The 23,399-nt window shown below is 48.9% G+C and overlaps 6 protein-coding genes across 6 annotated transcripts; 2 read left to right on the top strand and 4 right to left on the bottom strand.

The window, feature by feature from the left end:
- Positions 1 to 1,503: 1,503 nt before the first annotated feature.
- EDB82DRAFT_105651 (uncharacterized protein) lies at positions 1,504 to 4,224 on the bottom strand. The gene has a single exon (XM_025735809.2). It carries the CDS (start codon positions 4,092 to 4,094, stop codon positions 1,728 to 1,730), a length of 2,367 nt encoding a protein of 788 aa, XP_025587927.2. The 5' UTR covers positions 4,095 to 4,224; the 3' UTR covers positions 1,504 to 1,727.
- On the bottom strand, positions 4,225 to 5,154 carry EDB82DRAFT_105645 (uncharacterized protein). Its single transcript, XM_065606959.1, has one exon. The coding sequence runs from the start codon at positions 4,868 to 4,870 to the stop codon at positions 4,355 to 4,357; it is 516 nt and encodes a 171-aa protein (XP_065465934.1). The 5' UTR covers positions 4,871 to 5,154; the 3' UTR covers positions 4,225 to 4,354.
- A 2,783-nt stretch (positions 5,155 to 7,937) lies between these two features.
- Positions 7,938 to 10,587, bottom strand: EDB82DRAFT_492403 (uncharacterized protein). Its single transcript, XM_025735821.2, has 3 exons — positions 9,828 to 10,587; positions 8,239 to 9,666; positions 7,938 to 8,185 (listed from the first exon to the last, which is right to left on the bottom strand). The coding sequence occupies exons 1-3, from the start codon at positions 10,311 to 10,313 to the stop codon at positions 8,141 to 8,143; spliced, it is 1,959 nt and encodes a 652-aa protein (XP_025587928.1). The 5' UTR covers positions 10,314 to 10,587; the 3' UTR covers positions 7,938 to 8,140.
- Positions 10,588 to 10,730: 143 nt separating this feature from the next.
- Positions 10,731 to 14,263, top strand: EDB82DRAFT_105589 (uncharacterized protein). The gene has a single exon (XM_025735832.2). The coding sequence runs from the start codon at positions 10,887 to 10,889 to the stop codon at positions 14,160 to 14,162; it is 3,276 nt and encodes a 1,091-aa protein (XP_025587929.1). The 5' UTR covers positions 10,731 to 10,886; the 3' UTR covers positions 14,163 to 14,263.
- Positions 14,264 to 14,920: 657 nt separating this feature from the next.
- On the top strand, positions 14,921 to 15,993 carry EDB82DRAFT_105565 (uncharacterized protein). Its single transcript, XM_025735843.2, has 2 exons — positions 14,921 to 15,147; positions 15,341 to 15,993. The coding sequence occupies exons 1-2, from the start codon at positions 15,079 to 15,081 to the stop codon at positions 15,860 to 15,862; spliced, it is 591 nt and encodes a 196-aa protein (XP_025587930.1). The 5' UTR covers positions 14,921 to 15,078; the 3' UTR covers positions 15,863 to 15,993.
- A 131-nt stretch (positions 15,994 to 16,124) lies between these two features.
- EDB82DRAFT_522017 (uncharacterized protein) lies at positions 16,125 to 21,965 on the bottom strand (the record flags this gene model as incomplete). Its single annotated transcript, XM_025735854.2, has 7 exons — positions 16,125 to 17,344; positions 17,395 to 17,642; positions 17,697 to 18,494; positions 18,555 to 19,666; positions 19,734 to 21,101; positions 21,154 to 21,240; positions 21,294 to 21,965. The coding sequence occupies 7 exons, from the start codon at positions 21,963 to 21,965 to the stop codon at positions 16,125 to 16,127; spliced, it is 5,505 nt and encodes a 1,834-aa protein (XP_025587931.2).
- Between the last annotated feature and the right edge of the window lie 1,434 nt (positions 21,966 to 23,399).

Here is a 23,399-nt window from a genome sequence, read left to right as displayed (position 1 = left end):
GAAATATCTAATACGTAGCTCATAGCATATGCTAATATAGCCCTGACGATATGTCTAAACATGGTTTCTGTCAGTCGAAGGGAGATAGATATACAGACATGCAAGAATCGAGCCATTAATTAGTTTAGTTACAATGTCCATAGTTCTAATCTGTCATAACAACCTGACAGTAGCAGCAGGTCGTTTTTTCACATGTTCATCACGAGCCTTGTTACTCAAATCGTTCACCGAGTTATGTGCCGCTCCCTTAGACCCCCATAGAAACCCGGAGTTGAGGCTCTGGGCAGTTGCTGGTGTCAATTCAGCACCTGGATATATACGTACCGCTAGGAATGTATGGAACAAATCCGTTCTTCTCTTCTGGAATAATTCTGCATTTGCTGACAGAGTTTATTCTGCAAGCCAAGGAAGATCAGGTGGAGTTGTGTTCTGTATTGAGCGTGGCGTATTTCCCTTGAGCACTACCTTAGTAGTTGTATAAAAGACAAGTGACACCTGTTTTCTGCCAATTGATAACTCATATACCGTCACATTTAGAATCAATATCTAACATAAACTCCTTCAGTAAGAGCACGTGCTGCCAAGGTAAAGAAAAGGCTCGGCCCGCCGCTTGTCGAAACTCTGATGCTGGTTGTGGTGTACAGATCTTCACACCCACCACTCATGGCCCGGATATAAGAGCGGCGTTTGTGGCTGCAGGATCATTCCTTACTGAAGGGTTTGCGATTAATTAAATGAGCTATTCCTGGGTGACATGCGGCTGAGTATAGACTGGTCTCACATAGAAACAAGACCGATCTTGGAATAACTACTGAATGATAAACATGGAACAGAACAATATAACCCGATCAGCTCTGACCACTCTCACATACATAGAAGCGTAGCTGTTATAAGAGAAACGGCTGCTCAACTGAAGCATCTCTCACTCTCATCATCTTACTTCACTATTCAACTTGGCATCTGCCAGTACTTATGCCACGTCACATCAAGAAATCAGAGGTAATTGTTCATATCGCTTTATTGCGGGAAGTTCCAGCTTCGCAACCACTGCTTCTTCTGGCTTCCCTTGACCTCCACACATACACACAACAAAACTGGCTGCCGTCGCTCAACCTCGACCAGCAACCACGTCCCCTTCCCCATCACGACGCTCTGTCAGCTCTTTTTATCCTCCGTCTAACATCTCCATCAACATCTTGATCATCCATCGAGGTTCCCTTTTTTGCTACACTAGCCAATTACATACATCAGGAGATGGTGGTATCATAACAACAACGGCGACGATGATCGACAGAAAAGGTGGGAAATAATGACCAATCCCGGGTCAACGTCTAGAATGTACAAATAAGACGAAAGCAGGCTAAAGAAAAGAAAAAGAAAAATAGGTATGAGACATATTAGGCCGGCGAGGACACGCCGGCACGGGTTCATGCGGTGCTTTATCAAAAAGGAGAAAAGAAAATAGTGTGTCCAATAGACTCTAGGTCTGAGAGGAGTAGGGAGTGCGATCAAGTGCGCGTGCCATTATGTACTTGCACTGAATAGTAAAGGTTGAATGAGGGTTAAAGAGCAGGATATGCGCTTATGGGCGGTCGCTTTGTACTGAAGCCAGCTGTCCGCTTTCAGGGGGGGAGGAATATGCGCCAATGCAGAACGGGGTATCTCAGTGGCTCGCGATAAACATGCAAGACTCAAACGACTTCATCAGTTCATCAAGACTGCGAGCTTTACTGGCGAGCCCGGTCACCAAGGTTGAGCCAACTCATGTCATTCGACTGTGATGCCATCGCAAGCTGAGGCTGAGTGCTTACTCCAGATGTGGGTGTTTGAGGCTGAGGAACTCTGGGAGAGAGTGGCTGTCCGAAGTAGAAGCTGGGATTGTAAATGCTGCTCGTCGCCCTGTCGGTGCCCCATGGCTTGTCCTTGGACTCGGGATCCCAGGTCTCATTGATGCTTTCGGGAATGCCGCTGGAATAGCCGGAGGACGATACCTTTGAGATTGGTCTTTCGATTTTACCAGCAACGCCATCCCTGAAGGGAATGTTCTTGCTGTACTCGGAGACGACGGGGCTTCCAGAGTTAACCCGGTTCATTTCAGGACGGAACTCGAAATTAAGAGGAGGGACAGTAGCAGAGTCCTGTGTGACACGGGGGTTTCGGAAGCCTGGCTGTTCAGAGTAGTGCGATTCGGTATCTGAGCTGACAGTGTTCCGCTTAGGAGGTCCACCGAAGCCGAGAATTTGAAGAGCGCTGCCACCAGACCAGTAGCGGTTCCAGCCCGAGCTTCTTCGTAGCCCGTCTTGGGTTTCAAGGGGACCGTTACGTGATCGGGGCTCGACGACGTTGGGGTCGAAGGCAACTCCCTTTGCGTCCTGTCCTTGCACGGTTGGGTACTGCGGCTCTTGCAGGATTGGCTTGCCGATAGTGGACTTGAATTGTGTTTGATCGACACCAGCAGAGTTACCATTGTTGCCGTTGCCGGCACGACCCATTAAGATCGCCATGGATGACTGGGAATCTTGGGACATGGTTGACACGTGGTTACGGAAGTGAGGCGAGGCAGGGCTAGCACCACCGAAACCCATTTCCTTCTCGTCAGCGAGGTTGCGCACTTCACGGGGGGTAGGAGGTTTGCTGTTCTTGCCAGCACCACCCATCAAGATTGTCATAGACGAGAACGACTCTTGTGACATGTTGGACTGGTGGCCACGGAAAGGCGATACAGGAGCGCCGCCAAGACCCATAGGATCTTTCTTGTCAGAAGCAAAGCCATTCTTAGGCTGTGCCCTTTCAGGCGAGGGCTGTTGCTGTGTCTTCTTGCGACGACGTAGGAGCAGGAGGATGACAACGAGCAGAGCAAGAAAACCTAGGATCGTGCCAAGAGTTATACCCAAGATAGCGTTAGAGCTGAGGCCAGAGTCACCGTCGCTGCTTCCACCAGCGATAGACGCAGCGTCAGTGCCAGTAGCGGAGCTGGACTCGGAGATTGTCTCCGAGGCAAACAGACTCTCGGTTTCGGATGCTGAAGCAGTGGATGTGGCGAATGTGGACGATGCGTCCGAGGTGACAGACTTCGTCTTGGTGGATGAATCAGATGAGGATGTTTTGGTAGAGCTGGTCTTAGTCTTCGTGGTCGCGGTAGAAGATTCTGCTGAAAGAATCTTCTGATCACCAACGACGTCGGCGGCATTGAGCCATGAGTTGTCCTTCATATCGAAAAAGGCGAGGGGTTCATCAGCATTGCCGCCGACAAAGACAACTCTGCCATTTGAATCTTGAGCAATCGAGTATTGTCCTTGAGCACGTGTGATCGTAGGAGCCAGTGTGGAGTTATAGTCAGGCCAGTCGTTCAAAGAGAGGTCACGTTTCGTATTCGCGTCAACGGCCCCTTGGATACCTTGATCGTTAGCCCCCCAAACAGCATAGCGATGGACCATATTGGGGCTTGCTGCGAGATCGAAAACATAGAGGCTCTTAGAACCGTCATCTCCTGCCAAAACAAGGGCTTTGCTAGAAGGTGGAAGGGCCTCTGCCAGAGTGACGCCGTTGTTGACCCATCCACTTGAAGCGAAGGTTCTGACTTCCTTGTCCCATAATATACAGGCCGCATCGTCAGACCAAGGAATAACAACAGGGCTGACAACCGGAGGAGCGCCAGCCGCAGACATGATATTCATCGCATTTGCAAGGTCGATGTAATATGTGTTTTGTGAAGGTGCTTCTCTGCCATCTTGGGTACCACCCGCAACGACGATTCGATTGGCATTCTTTATGTAAGCGGCACCGTGGTATTGCAGGTTTCGAAAGGCTGTGTTGTCGGTAGCGATGGTCTCCCATTTCTTGTCCGTGAAAATGAACTTTTGAAGACCATTGTACTCAGCAGGGCCGCCGTTGCCTCCGACCACAAACATCTCGGCCTCGGTGCCAACACATACTCCTCCAGTAACCTGTTGTCCCATTTCTAGTTCCTCCCATTCTGCGTCTTCTTCCAAGGGCAGGGCCATGAAGGCCGTTGGTGTAAAAACATATAGAGTGTTGTCGTGAACGACAGAGCAGCCATTGTCCACTGAGGACGGTGGCTCAGGCAAACTCATCGTGGCGAAAAGTTCGGAACGAAATCAATCTTGATAATCAATAGGTTTCCGATGGCATGGCGGGTTCGAAAAGTCGTCAAGTATAGTTCGTATCAAGGCACAAGCCAGCAAGAAATTGTCAGAAAGAAAGTCAAGTTCAACCGGGATGATGAACAAGAAACTAAGCCACGTCCAGGCAAGACCGCGCGTGGTTAATTGAATAGAAGTCGTCTCGGAAATAATGAACGAACAAAGTCAGTCGCAACCAGACAGAGTTGAAGCTAGCGGGTGTGGCGACGATTCGATGAATCCGAGATCTGGGGAGAGCTGGCCGGATGCAGCAAGATGAGTAGATATTGTCGAAATGAGTGGAACGGTGGCTGAAAGCTCAGCACCACGGGTGCGAGTGGTGGTAAAAAAGAAGCTGTCGACGCAGTGAAATCGCTTAGACTCTCCAAAAGGTTGATGTTGATGTCGTCGAAGAAAGGCGAGAGACGAAGTTCGGATCGGAGGGGGGTCGATTTTGCTGTGCGCTTGTTCGGTATGCCCAAAGGAGGTGGAGGGAATGCAAATCGAGCGTGTACTTTCGCGCGATAAGTAAAAGGGAGGAAATGGAACGATTGGTAATGAACCTCGATGTTCTCGTGCCAGACGGTTTTTGCGAGGCCTGGAATGGGTGTGGCAGAAACAAGCGCTTGAAAAGCAAAACGGAGCAGAGGAGATAGATGATAATTAGAGCAGATGACCCAAGAGAAAAGAGAGACGAGACAGAATTGGGGAGACGAGACGTGTGACATGAACTGGCAGGGGATTATCAAGACCGGGGGATCCTGGTCGAAGGCGGAGTCTCAGAGACAACCAAGACGGGCTTTCGCGACGGAAAAGAGCAGGGGCTTTGGTGCTCTTGGTCCTGCAAACAGCCACTGAGCACGCCGCACCGCAGCACACCAGCAAAGACAATATGGTCAGGGCTCAATAGCATATTACGGTGGGAGCTAGGAGCACTTTTCGAGCCTTTTGGTCTGCGTACGAGTCGACACGCGCAGTAGCTGGATGTGATTATCGTGAGCTTTGATTGTGGCGGAGTTGAGACCAGAGCAGAATGGACAGCCTAGCATTGCCCAGCAGTCAGCGACAATCCATACGCCATCCAGCAAACGCAGGTACGGCGGGTCACTCCTTCTCTGGGCCAAAGGCTGGACTTCCCGTCCAGGGGTTATTGTCTCTGATTGGTCGATAACTGCACTTTGCCAAACGCTTTGTGACGCCCAGCTGCAGGGGTCCTGGTGACCACTAGTGCAATGGAACCTAACCATTGGTGGCATGAATCATCCTTTCAGGGCCCTGAGGCACAGAATGGCGAATTCTTATTACAGCTCCAGCACAGCAAACGCAACTGTAGTGTTCGAATCAGGGGTACATTGGACCCGACGGGCTCGGATTGCCTGTTCTAAAAGCGGTACGCGGTCCACCGATCCACAGGCCCATCTGATATTACCATTAGGGGCAGCCACTTCAATCCCAGGAAGTTGTCACTTTTTTCCAGCTATAGTAGATGGAAGTTCTGTTATAATGAGCTGAATGGTAAACACAGGGTAATATGGATGATGCATTATATTTGGTTTTCTCCTTGTGAGTATTACCGGCATGAGTATTTTACTATTAAATTCTCCAGTGCAACCTGCATACGACAGGCATGAATTATCTCACCTCTCACCTTGGGATTTCTTTCCTATCTTACAGCGCTCCCCGCCCTGCATACTACACTAATCACGGCATACAAACACAATTTACGCGAAGAAGAAAGGAAGATACGAGAGCCCATTTTTTACGCATGAGTTCTCGTTTTTTCCAATTGACCCATCACTCAGTTCAAGGATTACACGATATAATACGAGTGCTATTAGAAACAAAAATGCAAAACACCCAGGGCCAGAAATGCTACGCATTATCAACAAATGTATGAACAATATTCTGCAAGATTGCATATTTTCAGCCTAGCCTGGCCAGCTATGTAGCATTAAGTGTCCCATATGTCACCCATTTAACTCCCGATCCTCCAGGGTTCTGGTCTATATTTCTCTCGCCTAACTCGCTTTGCTTCTCCTTGTTACATATTCTCCGCAGCATAGCAAACAGTCGCTACAGTGCTCACACAATAGAAGTCTCGTCGTATTAATATCGGGCATCCCCGTGCTTTTGTTGCCCACTGCTACCTACCCATCCAATGGTCAATAACATGCTGGTTTGGCCGAGGAAGTGAAATTGGGAGAAGTAACTTGGATTGCCCAATGCAACTGTCAAAGACTTGACCACTGGTTGTATTGTGGAAATTCTCCGGTGATTGGATACCGTCTATGATTAAAAAGACGTGCTCCGATTCAGTCTCCCACCAACCATGATAACCAATCATTAGGCTGGGGCCTGTGGTTAAATCCACCAGCTAAGATATGAAACGCACCGTTGCACGCCAAACCCCTGATAGGTACAAGCTAACAACCAAGATTCATAAGCTGTGTTCTTATGATTTACGTACCTGCCCTTCTCGACTTCCTGAGGCGAGTTCGCTTTCGCCTGACATTCGCTTCGGAAAGACCCTTGCCAGAGCCGCGTTGGAGTTTCTTGTCTTGTGTGCCGAATTGGTTATCTTCATGGGATGTTGAAGAATCGGCGGGGAAATCCTCTGTTCTCCCTTGTCGATCCTTATCGTATTTTCAACGGTGATGACGATGGTTTCTCCCGCCTCGTGCCAAAACCTTACGACATCGTGATCGCGCCTTGTCCGTTCACCTTGAAGGGATGGAACTGCTTGTCACTGGCCGAAATTCCATCTTAGACCAGTCTCAAGACCAATTACGTCTGTTGTGCTCACTAACAGCCACTGCCTTGCATTGGTTGTTTCTTGATAGCCCGTGCCAAAATCTGCCAAAAGGCCAGATGACAGGCCAGCCACTACCAGGCCATTGGGTTATTCATGTTAGTCTGTGTAGATGTGCTGTCAGATACAAGGAAGTAATGTGTACGTAGTTATACTCTTGGTAACTAACAATCCATCCAGTGTCCGTCATTGCGGGCATGTCCCTTGTTGTAAAAGCCTCAGTATGTTCTTCGCTGTCATGGGAGGCTGATGCTGATATATGCAGCTTTTAGCTTCATCACCGGACGATTTTCTTAGTCTGCGCGCTAGAAGTCGTGAGTGACTCGCGAGTAATTACATGGGCACTCTAGTGTGGCCTGTTGACTTGCTTGTTCGTTGTGTGGAAAGCAGATCGTCACTTTAGAAGATGAGTCGGATATCTTCGAAGTGGAGGTGATCCAGACCGGCAATCAGAGCAACTACATAATAGGTAGCCAACGGCGGCAAGCGAAATGAACCGAGAGACATGACCTCATCAGATCAGACACCATCACCAGTTGCCAAGACGTATTTTAGCGCCCAGAACGATGGCATCGTCCCTACCCTATACCGAATAGATTTGTTCAATGTCGAATACTAGCGCCTTTGCTTCCAACTTGACACTCGAGTCTTGGTGTAGATTAATACCTGGGATATAATTCAAGGTTGCAAACTTGATGCGGAATGTTGCCGGCGAAAGTCCGTCTGTACTCTGCGGGTTTAAATCTAAATAGGCAGCTACTAAACTATGGATCAGCCTTTAAGATTCCGTACTGGTATATTCACATGATAACTATGACTACTCCCTAGGTACTAGCTAGATAGGTATATACAGGCCAGCATAAGATACTACTGTGGGCAAAACGCGCCAAAATGGCATTTAAAACAATCACACCGAGGCAGAGATTCTAGTATAGGTAGGTGTGTTACACGTCTTCACGATAAACCAATGGAGATTGGCGTTCAGTACGAGATAATGTTTGGTTAAAAGCATCTGCATGGTCTCAATCATGGTGCGCTCAATTCATTTTGGACAGCACCTCATTATAGAATAAACAACCGATCCCCTGCGGCCCCTGTGGCCCCTATAATCTATGTAAACCGTAAACTCCAATGTTCTAATTCATCGCTGCCTCCCATGCCTTCCATGGTCCCATTACCATACACCAATCTATGGCACACCGGCTGTAGCGAAAGCCTCAGCTGGGAGTTGTGGCTGGAGTACGTTTAGTCTACATTCATCGTCTTCTGGAGGGTTAAAATACATACCTTCTTCTCATTAAACATCAACAAAGCCTTGTCGAATTCCCAGTTGACTTGGGCAAGGCACATCTCAGAGTACTGGGCTGTCATGCCCGTCTGCTTGGAGAGTTCGACGATCATGGCCTGATGTTGGTCTGCAGGTGCTGGGGCAGGTGCCACAAACACATTTGGGAGCAGACTGTACGTTCGCAGCGAGAGCATGTCGCTGACGACCCGAATCATCTGTCCCGGTTTTCCAGGCCCAAGGACGAATGTTCGAGAGAAACTGCGCTTTCCCGCAATATTGGTACTGGGGTCTTGCTCATCAAATTCACCATGAACAGCGATGATTAAGCCATCAACGCCGCCAGTGCTCTGGCCACTGGGGTCGATCAGTCCCTGCAAGGGATGGCAGTCCATGATGTACTTGGTGAGCTCCTCTTTGATATTGGGGTGACGTGTAAGAGGGAGGGTTTTCCAGGCGTCTTGAATACTGGCAGCACCCTTGAAAAGTCGTTGGACACGAGCATTGGGGTTGGTGATTTTGGTCAGATTGCGGGAGAGCTTGATGTAAGATGACCATGAAATGGGGGGCGCCGCTGCCGGATCCGGGGCAGCTCGGGTGTCAATAGAAATGGAGAATCGACTTTCCTCATCGTACAATCTAGATGTGAGGCCGGGTCGGTCGCTATCATATGAAGCAAAGAACTCCAAGAGAAAGTTTTCACCAACGTTGGCAACGTCTCGGAAATCGGGCCCGTTTTGGGGGATAGGGGTAGGCCACATGGCAGCCTCCTGCGCAGCAATCTGTTCGGGTGTACGGAGTTGATTGCCGTTGACGTTCTGTAGTTTGGGGAACCATTCCAGAAGGGTTGCCAGATAATTTGGGTCAGCAGTTTCGATGGGGTTGCCTGTCATGAACAATGTTTCGAGGAACTTGAATTTTCCTTTCCATGGCTGGAGCGCTTGCATGGAAGCCACCTGGTTGCCACTCATGTCGAGGTTTTTGAGGTGAGGAAAAGTCGTGGCGATGATCTCGACTTGTTCCACATCATCAATATTGTTGCTTGCCAGGCTGATGCTTTCGATCGCTTCTTGCTTTTCCTTAGAACTCTTGAAGAGACTCTCGCATACAGCCATAAGCCCCTTGAACGTCTTGAGAGCTCGGTCACGGTTCTCGAACATGCCAAGAGCGACAAGCTCTGCGTCGGAAGCCAGGGCGTCCAACCTAAGGAGCTTGTTGTCACCGACATATCTTGCACTGAGAATTTCTCGAAGCCTGCCACGAAGCTCCGTAGTCTCCTTGGACTCCACCACCGCACCTCTGGCCGGAATCTCATCGACCTTGATGACCTCCAAAGGTGCGCCAGCAAACGTAAAAGAGTTGAGCTTAATCAGCTCCTCAGCATCCTCCTCAGTCGCGCCTACGTAGACGTAATCACCAACGGGATGGTGCTACACCGAGTTAGCAGGCGTTGTTGGTTATGGTTAGCACGGGTGCGGGGGTATATAATTATATAGCAGATTTCAATTTCAGATCGATACATAACTCTCCGAGTCTCGCATAGCCGAGTCGAATATTCCGCACCTGAGGCCTTGTCAATGACAAAACATACCTTTTTGATTGCGACCTTTCGCTTTGAATTTGTTCGGAATGATCCGGCCTTCCGCTCCATGAAACCAAGAAGATCGTTGACGCCGCCCCCAGAATTGTTGGCTGCTTTGCTTTCCTTCAAACCGCCGACTCGCAGCAGCGTAAGGCCTGTCATGTCTCGGGACCGGGTTTTAGGAGTCCTGCCAGAACCAACGTTCGAAACACGAGAGGCGAGGGATCCAGCAGTGCCATTGGTAAGTGCTTCGATTACATTTTGGGCCTTCTTGGAAGGACCTCCACGCGTTGAAGTACGGGCACTAGAGCGAGTAGGAGTGGATTTGGCGGCGGTGGTAGGGGTTTTCTTGGCACGCCGACCGGCATTGTCCATATCCATATCGCCGTCGCCATCAACGCGACCAGCCTTGCGCTTAGAGATTCCGCCTCGTGATGTGCGAGTGGTGTTTCGCGCCTCGCGCCCGGTGGTATTCTGACGACCTCGAGGTGCCATCGTGGCGTCAGAGGGCAGGGCGAGCAGCAGTGGTATATTTTGTGGTTGGTTTTTTTTTTTGGTAGAAGCAGCGCAGGTGGTTTTTGGTGGTAGAAGCAGCTGACTTTTGTGGCAAAAGCAGCGCGGTGGTTTTGTAGTGGTTTTTTTTATTTTATAGAGTAGTACAAAGAAGCGCAAGCAAGCTTTGTAGTCGTAGTCTTGCAGCGATCTCGTGAGTTTTATGATGAAAGAAGAGATATGCCCAGGCAATTCTTTGTTCGAGAAAGCCCAAGCTTGTAGGTCCACTGCCTAGAATGTGACCTTTCAACCAGAAGTTTGATCCGTCATACCACGTGACATCGCGTGTTTCAGTGGCGCGGTCTGGAAACTACAACGCGTCCCTTCCTTTGGAAGCTTACCTGCTACCAAGGTACGCCAGCTGCTAACGTCTATCATTTCTTTGTCACTGAACCACCACCACAAGCAAGGGTATCGCAGTTGCTTGTGAGTAACTGAACATGTTATGAGACTTCGATTCAGAATACGATAAGAAATAAGCAAAATACTTGGTGCATAACAGCATATCTTGTTATCATGGATAGCGACGAATTTGACGATGACATTGCAGATGAAGACTTTTTGACAGCCCTCGATCAGGTCTCTTCTTCCATGAATGGCCAAAGTACTGCAGCATCTTTACATACTGTGGTGGGTCAGCCCAGTAATCAGAGAGCCTCTGCAACTGTGGCGGCCCTGGAATTGGAAGATCTCCCATCAGATGCATTCTCATCACCAGAACAAAACCATTCGCGACCAATAGCACCTGCAGCAATACCAACAGGAGCTACTCCCAGGACAGGATTGAACAAGATAAGTTCTGGCAATTGGCGTCAGACGACTCTTTTCGGCGGATCTGTGGCAAACGACGCTCCCCGGCCACCACAGCCGGCCTCTGCAAGGGTGTTTCGTGCAGACCTCCCTCGGGAAGAGCCAACCCATCATGAAGTTGATAATGAAGCTATGAAGACATGGGTGTTTCCGACGAACCTGGGCAAGACCCGGGACTACCAGTTCAGCATCGTCAAGAACAGCTTATTCAACAATACCTTGGTAGCATTGCCAACTGGTCTTGGAAAAACATTCATTGCAGCAAGTGTCATGCTCAACTTTTACCGATGGACCAAAAATGCCAAGATTGTATTTGTCGCTCCAACAAAGCCTCTTGTGGCACAGCAGGTTACTGCTTGCTACGGCATCGCTGGTATCCCTCGGTCGGAAACGACATTATTGACCGGTGAAATTCCTCCGGTACTCCGTGTTGATGAGTGGGCGTCTCGTCGAGTCTTCTTCATGACCCCTCAGACTTTGCTAAACGATATTTCTCATGGCTATGCAGACCCCAAGTCTATTGTGTTGCTAGTCATCGATGAGGCACATCGCGCGACGGGAGAGTACGCATATGCCAAGGTCACAAAGCTCATCCGACGATTCTCCAAGAGTTTTCGAGTACTGGCACTGACTGCTACGCCCGGATCCAAAGTTGAAACGGTGCAAGAAGTAATCGACAATCTGGGTATCTCACATTGTGAAATTCGTACCGAAGACTCTATAGACATTCGTCAATATGTTCACTCAAGAAGTATTGAACAGGTTGTTCTCGACCCATCCGACGAAATGGTACTGGTCGGTGAGCTTTTCACGAAAGCCCTGAAACCAATGACCGATAAGTTGAGTTCGCAAAACATCTGGTTCGGACGAAGCCCTATGGCTATGACGACATTTGGTTTAATGCAAGCTCAGAAAGAATGGTTTGCCTCTCGAGGTCGACACGTCAACCAAGGCGTCCAACATATGATGCGAGCTGTTTTCACCGTTCTCACAAGCATCGCACATTCTATAAAGTTGCTCAATTTTCATGGTATAAAACCTTTCTATGATAACCTTGTCGACTTGCGTAGCGAGCAGGAAGGGAAAGGAGAGAAAGGATCCAAATATAAGCGCCAGCTCGTCCAGGACTCCAACTTCCAAGAAATGATGGATAAAATTTCCAAATGGCTTCGCACCGACGGTTTTGTAGGCCACCCTAAACTTGCAGCCCTGGCAGATACTGTGTTAAATCACTTCATGGACAATGCTGCAAATCCTGCGACCCGGGTGATTGTTTTCAGCGAATACCGGGACTCTGCAGAGGACATCGTACGCATGCTCAACAAGCATCGGCCTCTCATCAAAGCCAGTGTCTTTGTTGGTCAAGCCGATAGCAAGCGAGGAGAAGGCATGAAACAAGCACAACAAATCGAAGCCATTGACAGGTTCAAAGATGGCGAGTTCAATGTTCTTGTCGCGACGTCCATCGGTGAAGAAGGATTGGATATTGGACAAGTGGACCTTATCGTGTGCTACGACTCTTCAGCGTCACCAATTCGAATGCTTCAACGAATGGGACGTACCGGCCGAAAACAAGAGGGAAAAATTGTGCTACTCCTCATGCGAGGCAAGGAGGAAGACCAGTTTGCCAGATCTAAAGACAACTATGAGAAGATGCAGAGCTTGATCTGTGAAGGAAGTCGGTTCAACTTCCGATTCGATTTGTCCACACGAATCGTCCCTAGGGAATTTCGACCGGAGGTGGACATGCGACGTATTGAAATTCCTGTTGAAAACACACAAGACCCGTCGTTGCCAGAGCCAAAGAAGCGGCGAGCGCCAGCAGGGAAGAAGAAACCACCAAAGAAATTCCATATGCCGGATGGCGTGGAGACTGGTTTCCAAAGTGTGGCCAGTATGCTGAAAGTCGGTGGCAAAACAAAGCCAACCAAGTCCAAGCGTAACCCGGAACTCGATGACCTCTCCACAGTGCCTGAACTCACCAAGGTGCTGCTGAGTGACGAGGAGCTTAAGGAGCTCAACCGGGCGTATCGTGACCTACCTTTCAATCATAGCGTAATTGAGGAAACGGACATGCCTGATATGACAGCGTATCCAGAGCTACAAAGACAGCTGCGGCCGGTTGCAAAGCTTAAGCATGGGACTCGCACCAAGCGCTTTGTCAAGATGTGGAACAGGATGGGGAACGAGAAAGAAAGCCTTGTCCTACCATGTCGTGATGAAGATACAAGCAATTACTTAGATATTCCTGTTCGTGCGTTTGCTGGATCTGACCCAGAAACAGATTCGGGATCTGACGGCGAAGCAACAATTTCGCGAAGAAAACCGGCAAAAGTAACAGCGGCTGCCAAAAAGAAGCAAACTCGAAAAGCGCCACCAAAAGCGCCACCCCGAGCAAAGAGAAGGAAGCTGTCGCCAGATGCAGCGCCCCGGACGTTTGCTCTTGGTTCCATGGTAGACGAAGGCTCGGACGAAGATGAGGAGGAGGACGAGGATGAAGAGGAGGAGGAAACTCTACCCAAGGCCCGTGGACGATCAAAACATGGCGCCAAAAGCAAAGGCAAAGGCAAGGCTAAACGGAAGACTGGTGGCTTCAATAGCGACGAGGTTGGCGATGACTGTGATCGTGATAGCGACCTGTTGGAAACGGATGGCTCGGACGATGGCAAAGATCTTTTGGACTTTGTCGTTTCCGATAATCATCCAGTGTCGAGCATGAAGGACCCGATGTCTCTAACATGCACGTCTCCGTTTGCTTCATCACCTACTGTGAAGGGTGCAGATGACAACGCTGGAAGACCTTTCTTTGTGCCTACCATGTTCTCAGCAACACAAGAGAGCGAGGATTTGCCAGATCTGGGCCGCATGCTTGACAAACCAAGCCAGACAGCAGTCGAGCAGTCGGATGACGACGATGGGCGAGCAAATCGAACAGCGCGTGGACGACGAAACGTGGTTGATGACAGTGACAGCGATTTGTAGGATCAGTTCGGTGGTTGAATAGTCACGAGCTACGGGTGTAATATCAAGGCACAAGCCAAACAGTGGTACATTAATATCTAGACTTAATTATGTATGAAGGGACGAATCATGACAAAGACATCGACAGTTACAACTTATAACCCTTGCTTGAATTCTCAACATTGATTGTGTAGATTCCTGTTATTGTTGGTCAGCTAACTTGTCATGGAAGATAATCAGACAAAACCAAGTGACAACATCTCGAAACATCAGAAACCCATTTTATAAGCACCACCACCTCCGACGCACCCACCAGGCTCACTGACTGCCAGCTCAGTATCATCCCCGCGTGCAAGCACACCCGAAAGTGGTGCACAGCAGGGACAAAGGTAGAACGTCTTGTCAGGAGCTTAGCTAGCGGGTACATATGCCAGAGGCAGTCTCAGACGGCTCTTCCTATAAGATTATGGAGGGTTGAAAACAATGAACTCATCATGCGAGATTCGTGCGGTATACCAAATAAGAGATTTTTGAGAACTTACGAGAAAGGGGGTTCAACGCGGGCGATTCGTTGCTGTTGTTTAGTATCGCGTCTTGTTGAAGATGAAAGAAAGAGAGACGAAAAAATCACGAACTGCAGTTTTCTGTTCTGTAGTGGATCACATATTAGTAACTTTAAGCGACACAGTGATCCACTTGTTGGCTCTAGACGCGGAAGCGCTAGACGCTGTGTATCACCGCCACAAGAGCCCCTCATCTTTCAAGCCACAAATGGCAAGCTCGATATCTCAACGTCACTACCCGATCTTCGCCCGCATCCCAACTCATCACTTCATTCTCGTTCTTCCCCCTCTTTGGAATATCTATTCTTCTTTTTGGATCATCATCAAGAGAATAATACAATCATAATTCGTGTTTGATACGGGAATCAACCGCCATGTCTGCGACAGGAACGAGCGTTTCGCTCCTCAAGTTTGTGGGCACCGTCTCGCTCGGCTTGCTGACGGTATGTCAAAGTTCCATCTTCGACTTTTTGAACTTGAGTATCAAGTAATATTATTGGTCCATATCATAAAAATACTTGCGGAACCTCCAATGATACTTATTCTTGGGTCTTAAAGAAGGACATTGTTGGAAGATGACTTATCATGTATTGCCATATACAACCCATATCAGTATCGCTAACTCTTTGCTTCTAGGGCGTCTCATACTCCATCTCTTCTCTCGCTCTCCCTGCTCTCCTCCGACTTCCTTCCTCAACTTCTGCCTCTCACGGTCTTTCCACCCTGACTGCGACCCTCAAGACACCCGTTCTGGCCCTCACGTCTCTCGCTTCTGCGCCGTTCCTCATCAGCTTTTTCCTCGCTCCCCGCTCATCTCGCCATCCCTACCTTCTCTACACAGCTCTCCTCGCCACCCTGTCATCTGTCGCCCCCATGCTAATTCCCACACCTGCTCCTCGACGTGCTGCTTCATCGGCACCTCGAAAGTCTTCGCGTGCTAAGATGGAGGCTAGCTACGAAGTCCTAGGCGATGCTCACAGTGAGCCCGCCAGTGACGAAGATATTGAAGACATTAACGGCGAGGAAGTACGAGCTGAGGTCGAGGGTCTTACACGAAGCTACCTTGCCCGAACCGCTATCTCGGCCCTGGGCTTCGCTATGGCAGTGGTCGGTATTTGGGGCGATGGCGCATCCCAGTCTGTTGTCTACGTTTCATAAGAAGGACATGCAGTTCCAAATTGCGACTTTGTTTCTGTTTACATAAATTGATAAATATTTCAAACATAAGGGCGGGCGATATACCTAGCATTTAGGACCATCTCCGATCAATACTACTTAATAAAACAATTTGACCTAATAGTAAACTTTGCCAGCCAAAGTCCTTAAATAAGTAACTCGAGTTCTCAGTCATAGTTCTTTCAATAACAAACAATCTGATTTAAATATCTTAAACATGTTGAAATAGTTCAGGAAGGCAGTCTTACGCATCACTATCGCTTGAGGAACCGCTGTCTTCTCCAGGCTGCTTGTTGACAGGCCAAGCCCAGGACAGACAGGAATTCATTTGCTGAACTGCAAAGTCAACAGTTGTGTTCTCATTCTCTTCGGGATCCTCCTCTCCATCCTCAACGCGAGCCTGGACACTGAAATATCTTGATGCTGAGTACTTCTCGCCCAGTCTCTTGGCAACATCGTTGGCCTCGTTCAAAGTCACCAATCGGCGTTTCCCAGGGTACTTCTGCATCGCCGTGCGACAGAGATCCCACAAGATTCCCCCAATAGTCTTGTTATCGAGACTCTTATTTGAATGCTCCTTTTTGATACCCATAGCGGTCCGAATCAAAGAGACTTCGTTCGCCTTGTAATTGTCGCTGAGCCCGAGAGCCTCAAGAAACTCCTTCCTCTGCTCTGGAGTATGGGCCTCAATTTCGACCTCTCGGATGAAATTCTTAGGGTCATCTACTAGAGCATCCCTGACACCATCCTTTCGGCTTCGACCAGGGTACCCAGGCATCTCGAACTTCTGACTAGTGAGCCGGTCATGGGCCAGCTCAGCCGGAGTTCGACCAACGGCATTCTCCCGGTATACTAGGCTTGGCCTGAATTTGATCAAGGCCTGAGTCAGGGCGATCATGTCCATCATGATTGCAGTGTGAAGACATGTATCGCCTGCTCCGTTGAGCATCTCCAGTTCGCCGCCCTTGGAGTATTCGAGAAGGAGATTGAGCATCCGGATCATTTCCTGCTCCTTGCCATCGTATGCCCCTCTATACCCGTAATAACGGCGGTGGTAGGAGTTGGTATTGTCGGGTTGAACCCCCGAGGCTTGGGAAACCCATGCATGCAGAGGCGTGGTTCCGTTCTCGGCCAGGTTCTTCTTCTGCAGGAAAAGATGGCTTCGAAGGTCGGTATCAAGGAGGTCTAAAAGTTCGCGAAGCTGGTAATCCTTGGGATTACAGGCGAGCGCCGCGTGTAGAATGTTCTCACCCTTCTGGTTGCGAGCAGATTGGTCGGCGTTGGCTGATAACAAGATCTTGACAGCGTCGATTCGTCCAAGACGACAAGCTACCATAAGAGGTGTGTCACCTTCGGTGTTCTTCTTCTCAATTGCAGCTGGGAATGTCTCGGTGAGGAACTCGAGCACCTCGTTTGAGTTTTCGCCAGAATTGGCCAAGACCGCGCAATGGATCACAAGCTCATCTGGAATAATCGTTAGTGTCTTGTACAGGACAACATGTGAGAGTATTTACTGTCAGCTCCGAGCCACTTTGAGATCGCACGGTCAAAACCACCAGGGCTCTCCTTCAAGTGCTTGAATCGATAGTCCTCCTTGGAGGCCTTGGATTTAGCAAACTCGCCGTATAGCCTGTGCGGAGCATCTCCCAGGAAAAACTCAACGCTGTCTAGGTTGCCAGCAAGAGCGGCATAAAGAAGAGGCGGTGTCCTTGGACCGCTGCTTCTGGTAACCATGCCACGTCCAGCAGTGGCCCAATCCTTCCTGTATAATTGTTAGTGTCAAACTTGCAAAATAGGGAATGCCTTAGATCCGTACCTCTTTCTTCCATACACAGTCAGTCCCTGGTAATAACGTGGTCTTCGGTTCAACTCCACGCCGCTCTTCTTGACAAGGTGATCGAGTGGAATGCCTGCGCCTGTCTGCTTGATAATCAAGGCAAGCATTTTTGTTTTGCCATGATCGACAGCGTACCTGAAGCCGTCTTGTGGGAAAACAAAGCCTGTAGGCGAATCATCGTCCTCTCCGTCCTCTCCGTCATCACCTTCGAATTTCTGGCTCGAATAGTGCTGCGCCAAGTCCAAGAGAAACTTGAGCCCGGTCATGTTGTCAACACACAACATGTGAGTAAACAGGCTGGTGTTGATCCAATGATAGAAGAGCCTCTCGTTCTTGACTGACCAATCGGTTGGCACTGATTGGCATATGACTTGCAGAGGCTTGGTATGAGACTCAACGTTCAAGTCAACATGGCCAATATTGTCAATAGTGAACTGTTGTTGCACCTTCTCAGACACGATTCGTGGTTCGCCGTTCTGAGAACCATCAGAATTGTCAGAATCTTCACTGTATTCCTCCTCCTCCTCATCATCATCGCCGGTGTCCATTCTGAATCGGACCTTGTCCTTCTTGGGTGGAGACCACTGTGCTTTTACAATCTCAAGCAAGGATTTGGCCACGTCGTAATGTCCTCGAAGTACGGCAATAGAGAAGGGGGTGTTCCCCTTGTTATCCCAAACGGCGATCTTCAGTGGTGCTTGGTCCTGTTCTGGGCCCCATGCTTGAAGTGAGAGTTTCTTGATCTTGTCAAGATCTCCAGTCCAGGCCGCTTCCATCCTATAATCAGTTAGTACAGTTCACTCACTACTCGATGGACCATCAGGTATGTGTACTTACAGTTCAATATAACCATCTCTTCTCCTTTCGGTCATATCGCGGTCGTTGTTGAAAGAGAAGCGATACTCAAAAGGTTTCGGGTCCTTGTCGTCTGACCTTCTGCTGCTTCGGCTTGAATCGTCTCTACCATTTGTTCTGATATCAGGACGCAGCTCTGTGAAGGGCTTGGCACCTCGACTTATAAGAGCTTCTTCTACAGCCTCAAAGCCAGTAACAAGCTCTTTGATTGCCTCCCGCTTCTCGGACACTCCCTTGGGTTCTCGATTCTTCTTGATCTCCTTTTCGTACTTCTTCTTTCCTTCGACGAAGTTGTATCGATGCTCTTCAACCTCGCATGAAACAAGAAAATGAGAATATGTGCCCTCAGTGTGGCGTTTCAGGAAGTCATCCAAGCCTGGCGTCTCTTTTGGTTCCACTGGCCCTCGCTTCTCGCCTCTGTAACCTCGGAGTTGCTTCAGCGAGGACCGAACCAAGTCTAGAGCTGAACGCCCCTTGTTGTAGTCCCGTCGGTACTCGTTGAAGATTAATTCCTGAGTTGCAATATCCAGTGGGTTGGGATCAGCGCCGTTCTCAATTAGCTTGATTGCTATATCAGTGTTGCCTAACCGAATAGCCATAATCAACGGCTGCTCTGTACTCTCACTGTACATTTGCTGATTTCTCTCTAAGTCTCCTAGGCGACCGCTCATATTAGAAACTTTAGCGGATTTGAGCCACGTATCGAAGTCGATTTCGGATTTAGCGCCAGCGGCCAGTAGCTTCAGGACCAAGGCGACATCGCCGTTCTCAATAGCGGTACTGAGAGGTGCGATGGCCTCTGAGTTCCAGTAGCTCCCGCTGGTGATCATGTGATTTATGGCTACCTTGATGCCTGTTTTATCGTTGGCGAGAAGGGTATCGACGAGGTCTTCTTCTCCAGCTTCGACGTAGCGATGAAAGGCACTGCACCCTCTAGAGTCGGCCTGGGCAGAGGTGGCACCAAGTTTCAAAAGAAGATTGGCCATCGACTTGGCCTTGTCGTTTGGAAGCGACAAAGCTAGAACCAAAGTGAGGATCGCCTGAGCATCGCCGTCCGCAAGAGACTTGACAGGAATAATCGAGTCAGACCCAAACTGTGCAATGTGTTAGCAAGATATCCATGAAAAGTGAGTGCAGGCATGACGATTATATTAAACTTACATCGCAAAGTGTTCTAACAGCATCTTCGTGGCCCTCCGCAATTGCAAGATGCAGAGGAGAACATTGGAGGTCCCATGCCAGGGCGTCAATGTCGAAAAAGTCGGGTTCGTCTTGCGACTCGTCGGGAACCAGATCTTCGTCATTGTCACCTCCAGCTTCTTTGACCTTGACAAAAGATCCTGTGGTCATAGAAACGGCATCCAAATCTGTGGCTTCGCCATCAATGAGCTCTCCATCAGAGTCTTCATTGGCCTCAGATACAGCATTTTCCCTTGAGTCGCTATCTTTGGTGCCAGGCACAGCCTTCTTCGCAGCCTGTCGCTTCTTGTCTTGACGCTCTTCTTCAGCTTCTTCGTTCTCAATTGACTTTTCCATCAGAATCTTAATCATTGATGAGTCGCCTCGTGACGCAGCTAAATGAAGAGCAGTCCTGCCGTCTGCTAGGCGAGCAGTGAGGCGAGCACCATGGTCCACAAGGCACTTGACGACCTCAGGAGTTGATGCCATGACAGCAAGGTGGAGCGGTGTCCTGCCAGTGTAGTCCCTCTTGTTCGGATCGGAACCTTCCTGGCTGAGCCAGTTTGACACATCTTCGACATCGCCATCGACGATGGATTGGCAAAGTCGTGTAACGTTTCCGACATACGCCATGTCGGTCCAATCATTCTCGGTGAGGGGGTTAAAGGAGCCGATTTGCTGTCGGCCAGGATCGTCGATCAGGAAAGAGACTTTGCCTTTGATGTATATCTCGCCCTCTTTTTCTGCGACCTCCTTTTCCTCCTCAGTGATAGGTTCGGGACAACAGCCACAGCAGTCTTCAATTACGTCCTCAACACGCCCAAAGAATGCAGGATGTCGATGCAGGTACACTTTTCGTTCGTCGGGCTGGTTCCACTCTGCATTGAGAAGTAGATCTCGTGTATAGCAGAGCTTCTCGATCCGCTTGGCGTTGAAGTGTTGTCCATAGGGAACTGTGAAAGTATGATAGTTACTGACATCCTCCTCGGACAACCAGTCGGCAACCTCGTCCTCGTGATAGTCTTTGATGTTGCCATGGAGGACTTGGTGTTGCCTGTAGACCCTGGGGCGACCTCGCTCCTCCCTTCTCTTATCGAGATAGGTCTCGCGAGCCGTCGTGGTAGGTAACCTCTCCAGGACGAGCAGACGAGCCAGGCCTAGAGTCCTCCGGAAACTGCGCTCAAATATGGTAGGGTCAACTTTCTCCCTCGAGAAATCAGGGTAATAGATTTCGAATGCTCTCTTGGAGTACTTGGAGAGCCTGTTTTCGTAGCTGGGCGAACGGCGTGTAAGATCGATATGGTTGATCTGAGTGATGAAACTCCCAAGAGCTCTGGGTGTGACATAGACCTAACACTATTCAGCGAAAAGAGTGAGTGAAGAGGGTAAAGGGAAAGCAAACCTGGCTACCGTTGTAGGCTCCTCCGGCGGCATCGATGTCAAAGCCAGTAAGGATTTCGCTGACCGATTTGTAGACACGCAAAACGATCTTAAAATGACATTAGCACCCGTAGCGCGTATGAAAGCCCGAGAGGAACTGACCTGGATATGTCGGACGGGGTATTGACTAGCAATCGTGATGGCGTATTTGGTCCTCACTACGGTGACCTCATTGAGCAGGGCATCCTTGACAGCCCGTTCGATTTTCTTGATCTTCTCGATGGCTTGCTCATGGGTGAGTCCATAGAGAAAGAGGTCGACATCAGAAGCAGGGCAGAACTTCTCGTGGTAGTACTCGCGAAGCTTACGCTTGGTTGTATTAAACTCTTTGGGAACAGGGAGAAGACAGTTGACAACCGAAGAACCAGCAGCTACCACGTTTGACCAGTCCAGGTCGGTCAGAGATGACTCTGAAAAGATGTTGAAGTTCTTTTGGAACTCGGCCAGGTCGGCAACGGTTGCGGGGGAGTCATGAGGGCGACGTTTCTCATCAGGGAGGGCCATGATGTACTTGGACTTTTCCTCTTCAGACTCAGCCTCGAGGTTTCTGGCTCGAGTAGTGATAAACTTGGTGTCTTCTGTAAAGAGAGGAACCACATTGAGGTAAGGGTCGTCAAGAAGAGGGTTCTGACGATCCTGGGCATAGACGGATCGCAACTCGGCTTCATACTTGCGGTATGGCTCAAGTATCTCGGTGATTGGCGTATCTTTGTGATCAAAGATGTACTTGGCCAGTTGTGAGTGAGGAGTGGGAAGCTCAAGGAGATTGGCCATGATTGCGAATTTTGGGAAATGTGAGAGTAATAAGACGATGAAAGGTGTAGAAAAGTAGGAGGCAAGTAGATAGAGAGAGGGGTGAGGGGCAGAAAGAGTCGAGTGTCACACAAGTTTGGGAAGGAACTCAAGACTATAACCAGGCAACTGAGATTCTTGAATTGATATATATTACAAGTATATTCACCTGGAAAGAAGTTTCTGAAGCTTTATACAATAATATTCGGCATTGCTGACAGCTGAAGCTGTTCTAACACCACAACGGGACCTAGCTTATTACCCCACTACCATAAAGTAGATCGTCTGTTGGCGAGTAACAAAGACCAGAGGCTATAAGAAAACTTGACTTCTAAGCTTTAGGGTGAAAGAAATAAAGCGACTAAGAAATGGTTAAAAGTGAGATAAGTCGGGCCACTAATTTCGTCTCTCATTACCATTGTAGTCGAGTATTTTTGGAAGCCCCGCAGGCCAAGATAGATCGCGTCTCCTAGCGCGTGTTAGTGACTTACAAGGGTCTATGCTGCCTAAAGCATCAAGGGTCCAACACGCGAAAGCTCGTGATCTTGGGTACTACAAGTCCATCCGACCCGCTGATGCCTGGTTCTAATGGCAGAATCACCTTGTCGAAGCGAACAACAAGTGATGTAGCGTGAATATGCATCGTTGCTTCGGTTTCATCGTGAAAGGTTCGGCGATGAACTATTTGGGTCAGATCCAGGCAGAAGATACCAATTGCTTGGATGAGAGCAATTGAGCACTCAAGACTCTGGGAATATTGTTTATCTCCCATGACCGTCGAATTTATGCGGCGAATCGAAGAAGGATCATAAAATACATCAGAAGAAAGTCTTGTCTTGGTACTGCGGATAAATGTCATGATGGCTTGACCAAAGGATACTGTTTTTGCATTATCGACAGTGCTTTGGTGCTTTAGTGTATATAGGTGGAGATGTCTTCAATTGCAGACGTTAAAGAATAAGAAGTGAACGACTAAATTTGACTAATTGATCGTTGTATCCTACTGGGTAGCAGAAAAAATGGCCTCCTAAGACTTAGGGTATAAAAATAAGTAGTCTAATAACTTTAGGCCAAGGGGCACAAAGTGACCTACTAATTTTGTCTTTTATGCTTCCAGCGGTTAATTTTTCTGATACCCTGAGGGTATCTAACCTTCGGTCAGATCCAGCCGAAGTCAATGCAATCAATCAATTGAATAACGGTATTACTTTGTGATACGGATACAACCTAGCAAATTAATTGCCGGACGATGAAGAGAAAAGAAAACCAAAGAAAAATAGGTAGTCGTCTCTACTATTTGCAAGAATCGGAATGTCGATACCTATTCATTACAGTTCTTTACAGGACATGAATCACGTGCTCTCGTACCTTCCACTCTATTGCCCAACGCGTGACGCGCCAGAGCGGGACAGTCAC

The sequence above is a fragment of the Fusarium venenatum genome (genome assembly GCF_020744135.1).
Source record: "Fusarium venenatum strain MPI-CAGE-CH-0201 chromosome Unknown EDB82scaffold_1, whole genome shotgun sequence".
In the NCBI taxonomy this organism is placed as follows: Eukaryota; Fungi; Ascomycota; class Sordariomycetes; order Hypocreales; family Nectriaceae; genus Fusarium; species Fusarium venenatum.
Note: the sequence above shows the minus strand (reverse complement) of the source record. Positions and strands in the feature narration are given on the sequence as shown.

What these genes read in the sequence shown, in the direction of transcription:
- EDB82DRAFT_492403 (XM_025735821.2), bottom strand. Translation starts at nt 10,313, where the DNA reads ATGGCACCTCGAGGTCGTCAGAATACCACCGGGCGCGAGGCGCGAAAC. An exon ending in GAAAGGTCGCAATCAAAAAG is followed by an intron (nt 9,667 to 9,827) that starts GTATGTTTTGTC and finishes AACTCGGTGTAG; the next exon opens with CACCATCCCGTTGGTGATTA. An exon ending in TGATGTTTAATGAGAAGAAG is followed by an intron (nt 8,186 to 8,238) that starts GTATGTATTTTA and finishes AACGTACTCCAG; the next exon opens with CCACAACTCCCAGCTGAGGC.
- EDB82DRAFT_105651 (XM_025735809.2), bottom strand. Translation starts at nt 4,094, where the DNA reads ATGAGTTTGCCTGAGCCACCGTCCTCAGTGGACAATGGCTGCTCTGTC.
- EDB82DRAFT_105565 (XM_025735843.2), top strand. Translation starts at nt 15,079, where the DNA reads ATGTCTGCGACAGGAACGAGCGTTTCGCTCCTCAAGTTTGTGGGCACC. An exon ending in TCTCGCTCGGCTTGCTGACG is followed by an intron (nt 15,148 to 15,340) that starts GTATGTCAAAGT and finishes CTTTGCTTCTAG; the next exon opens with GGCGTCTCATACTCCATCTC.
- EDB82DRAFT_105589 (XM_025735832.2), top strand. Translation starts at nt 10,887, where the DNA reads ATGGATAGCGACGAATTTGACGATGACATTGCAGATGAAGACTTTTTG.
- EDB82DRAFT_105645 (XM_065606959.1), bottom strand. Translation starts at nt 4,870, where the DNA reads ATGTCACACGTCTCGTCTCCCCAATTCTGTCTCGTCTCTCTTTTCTCT.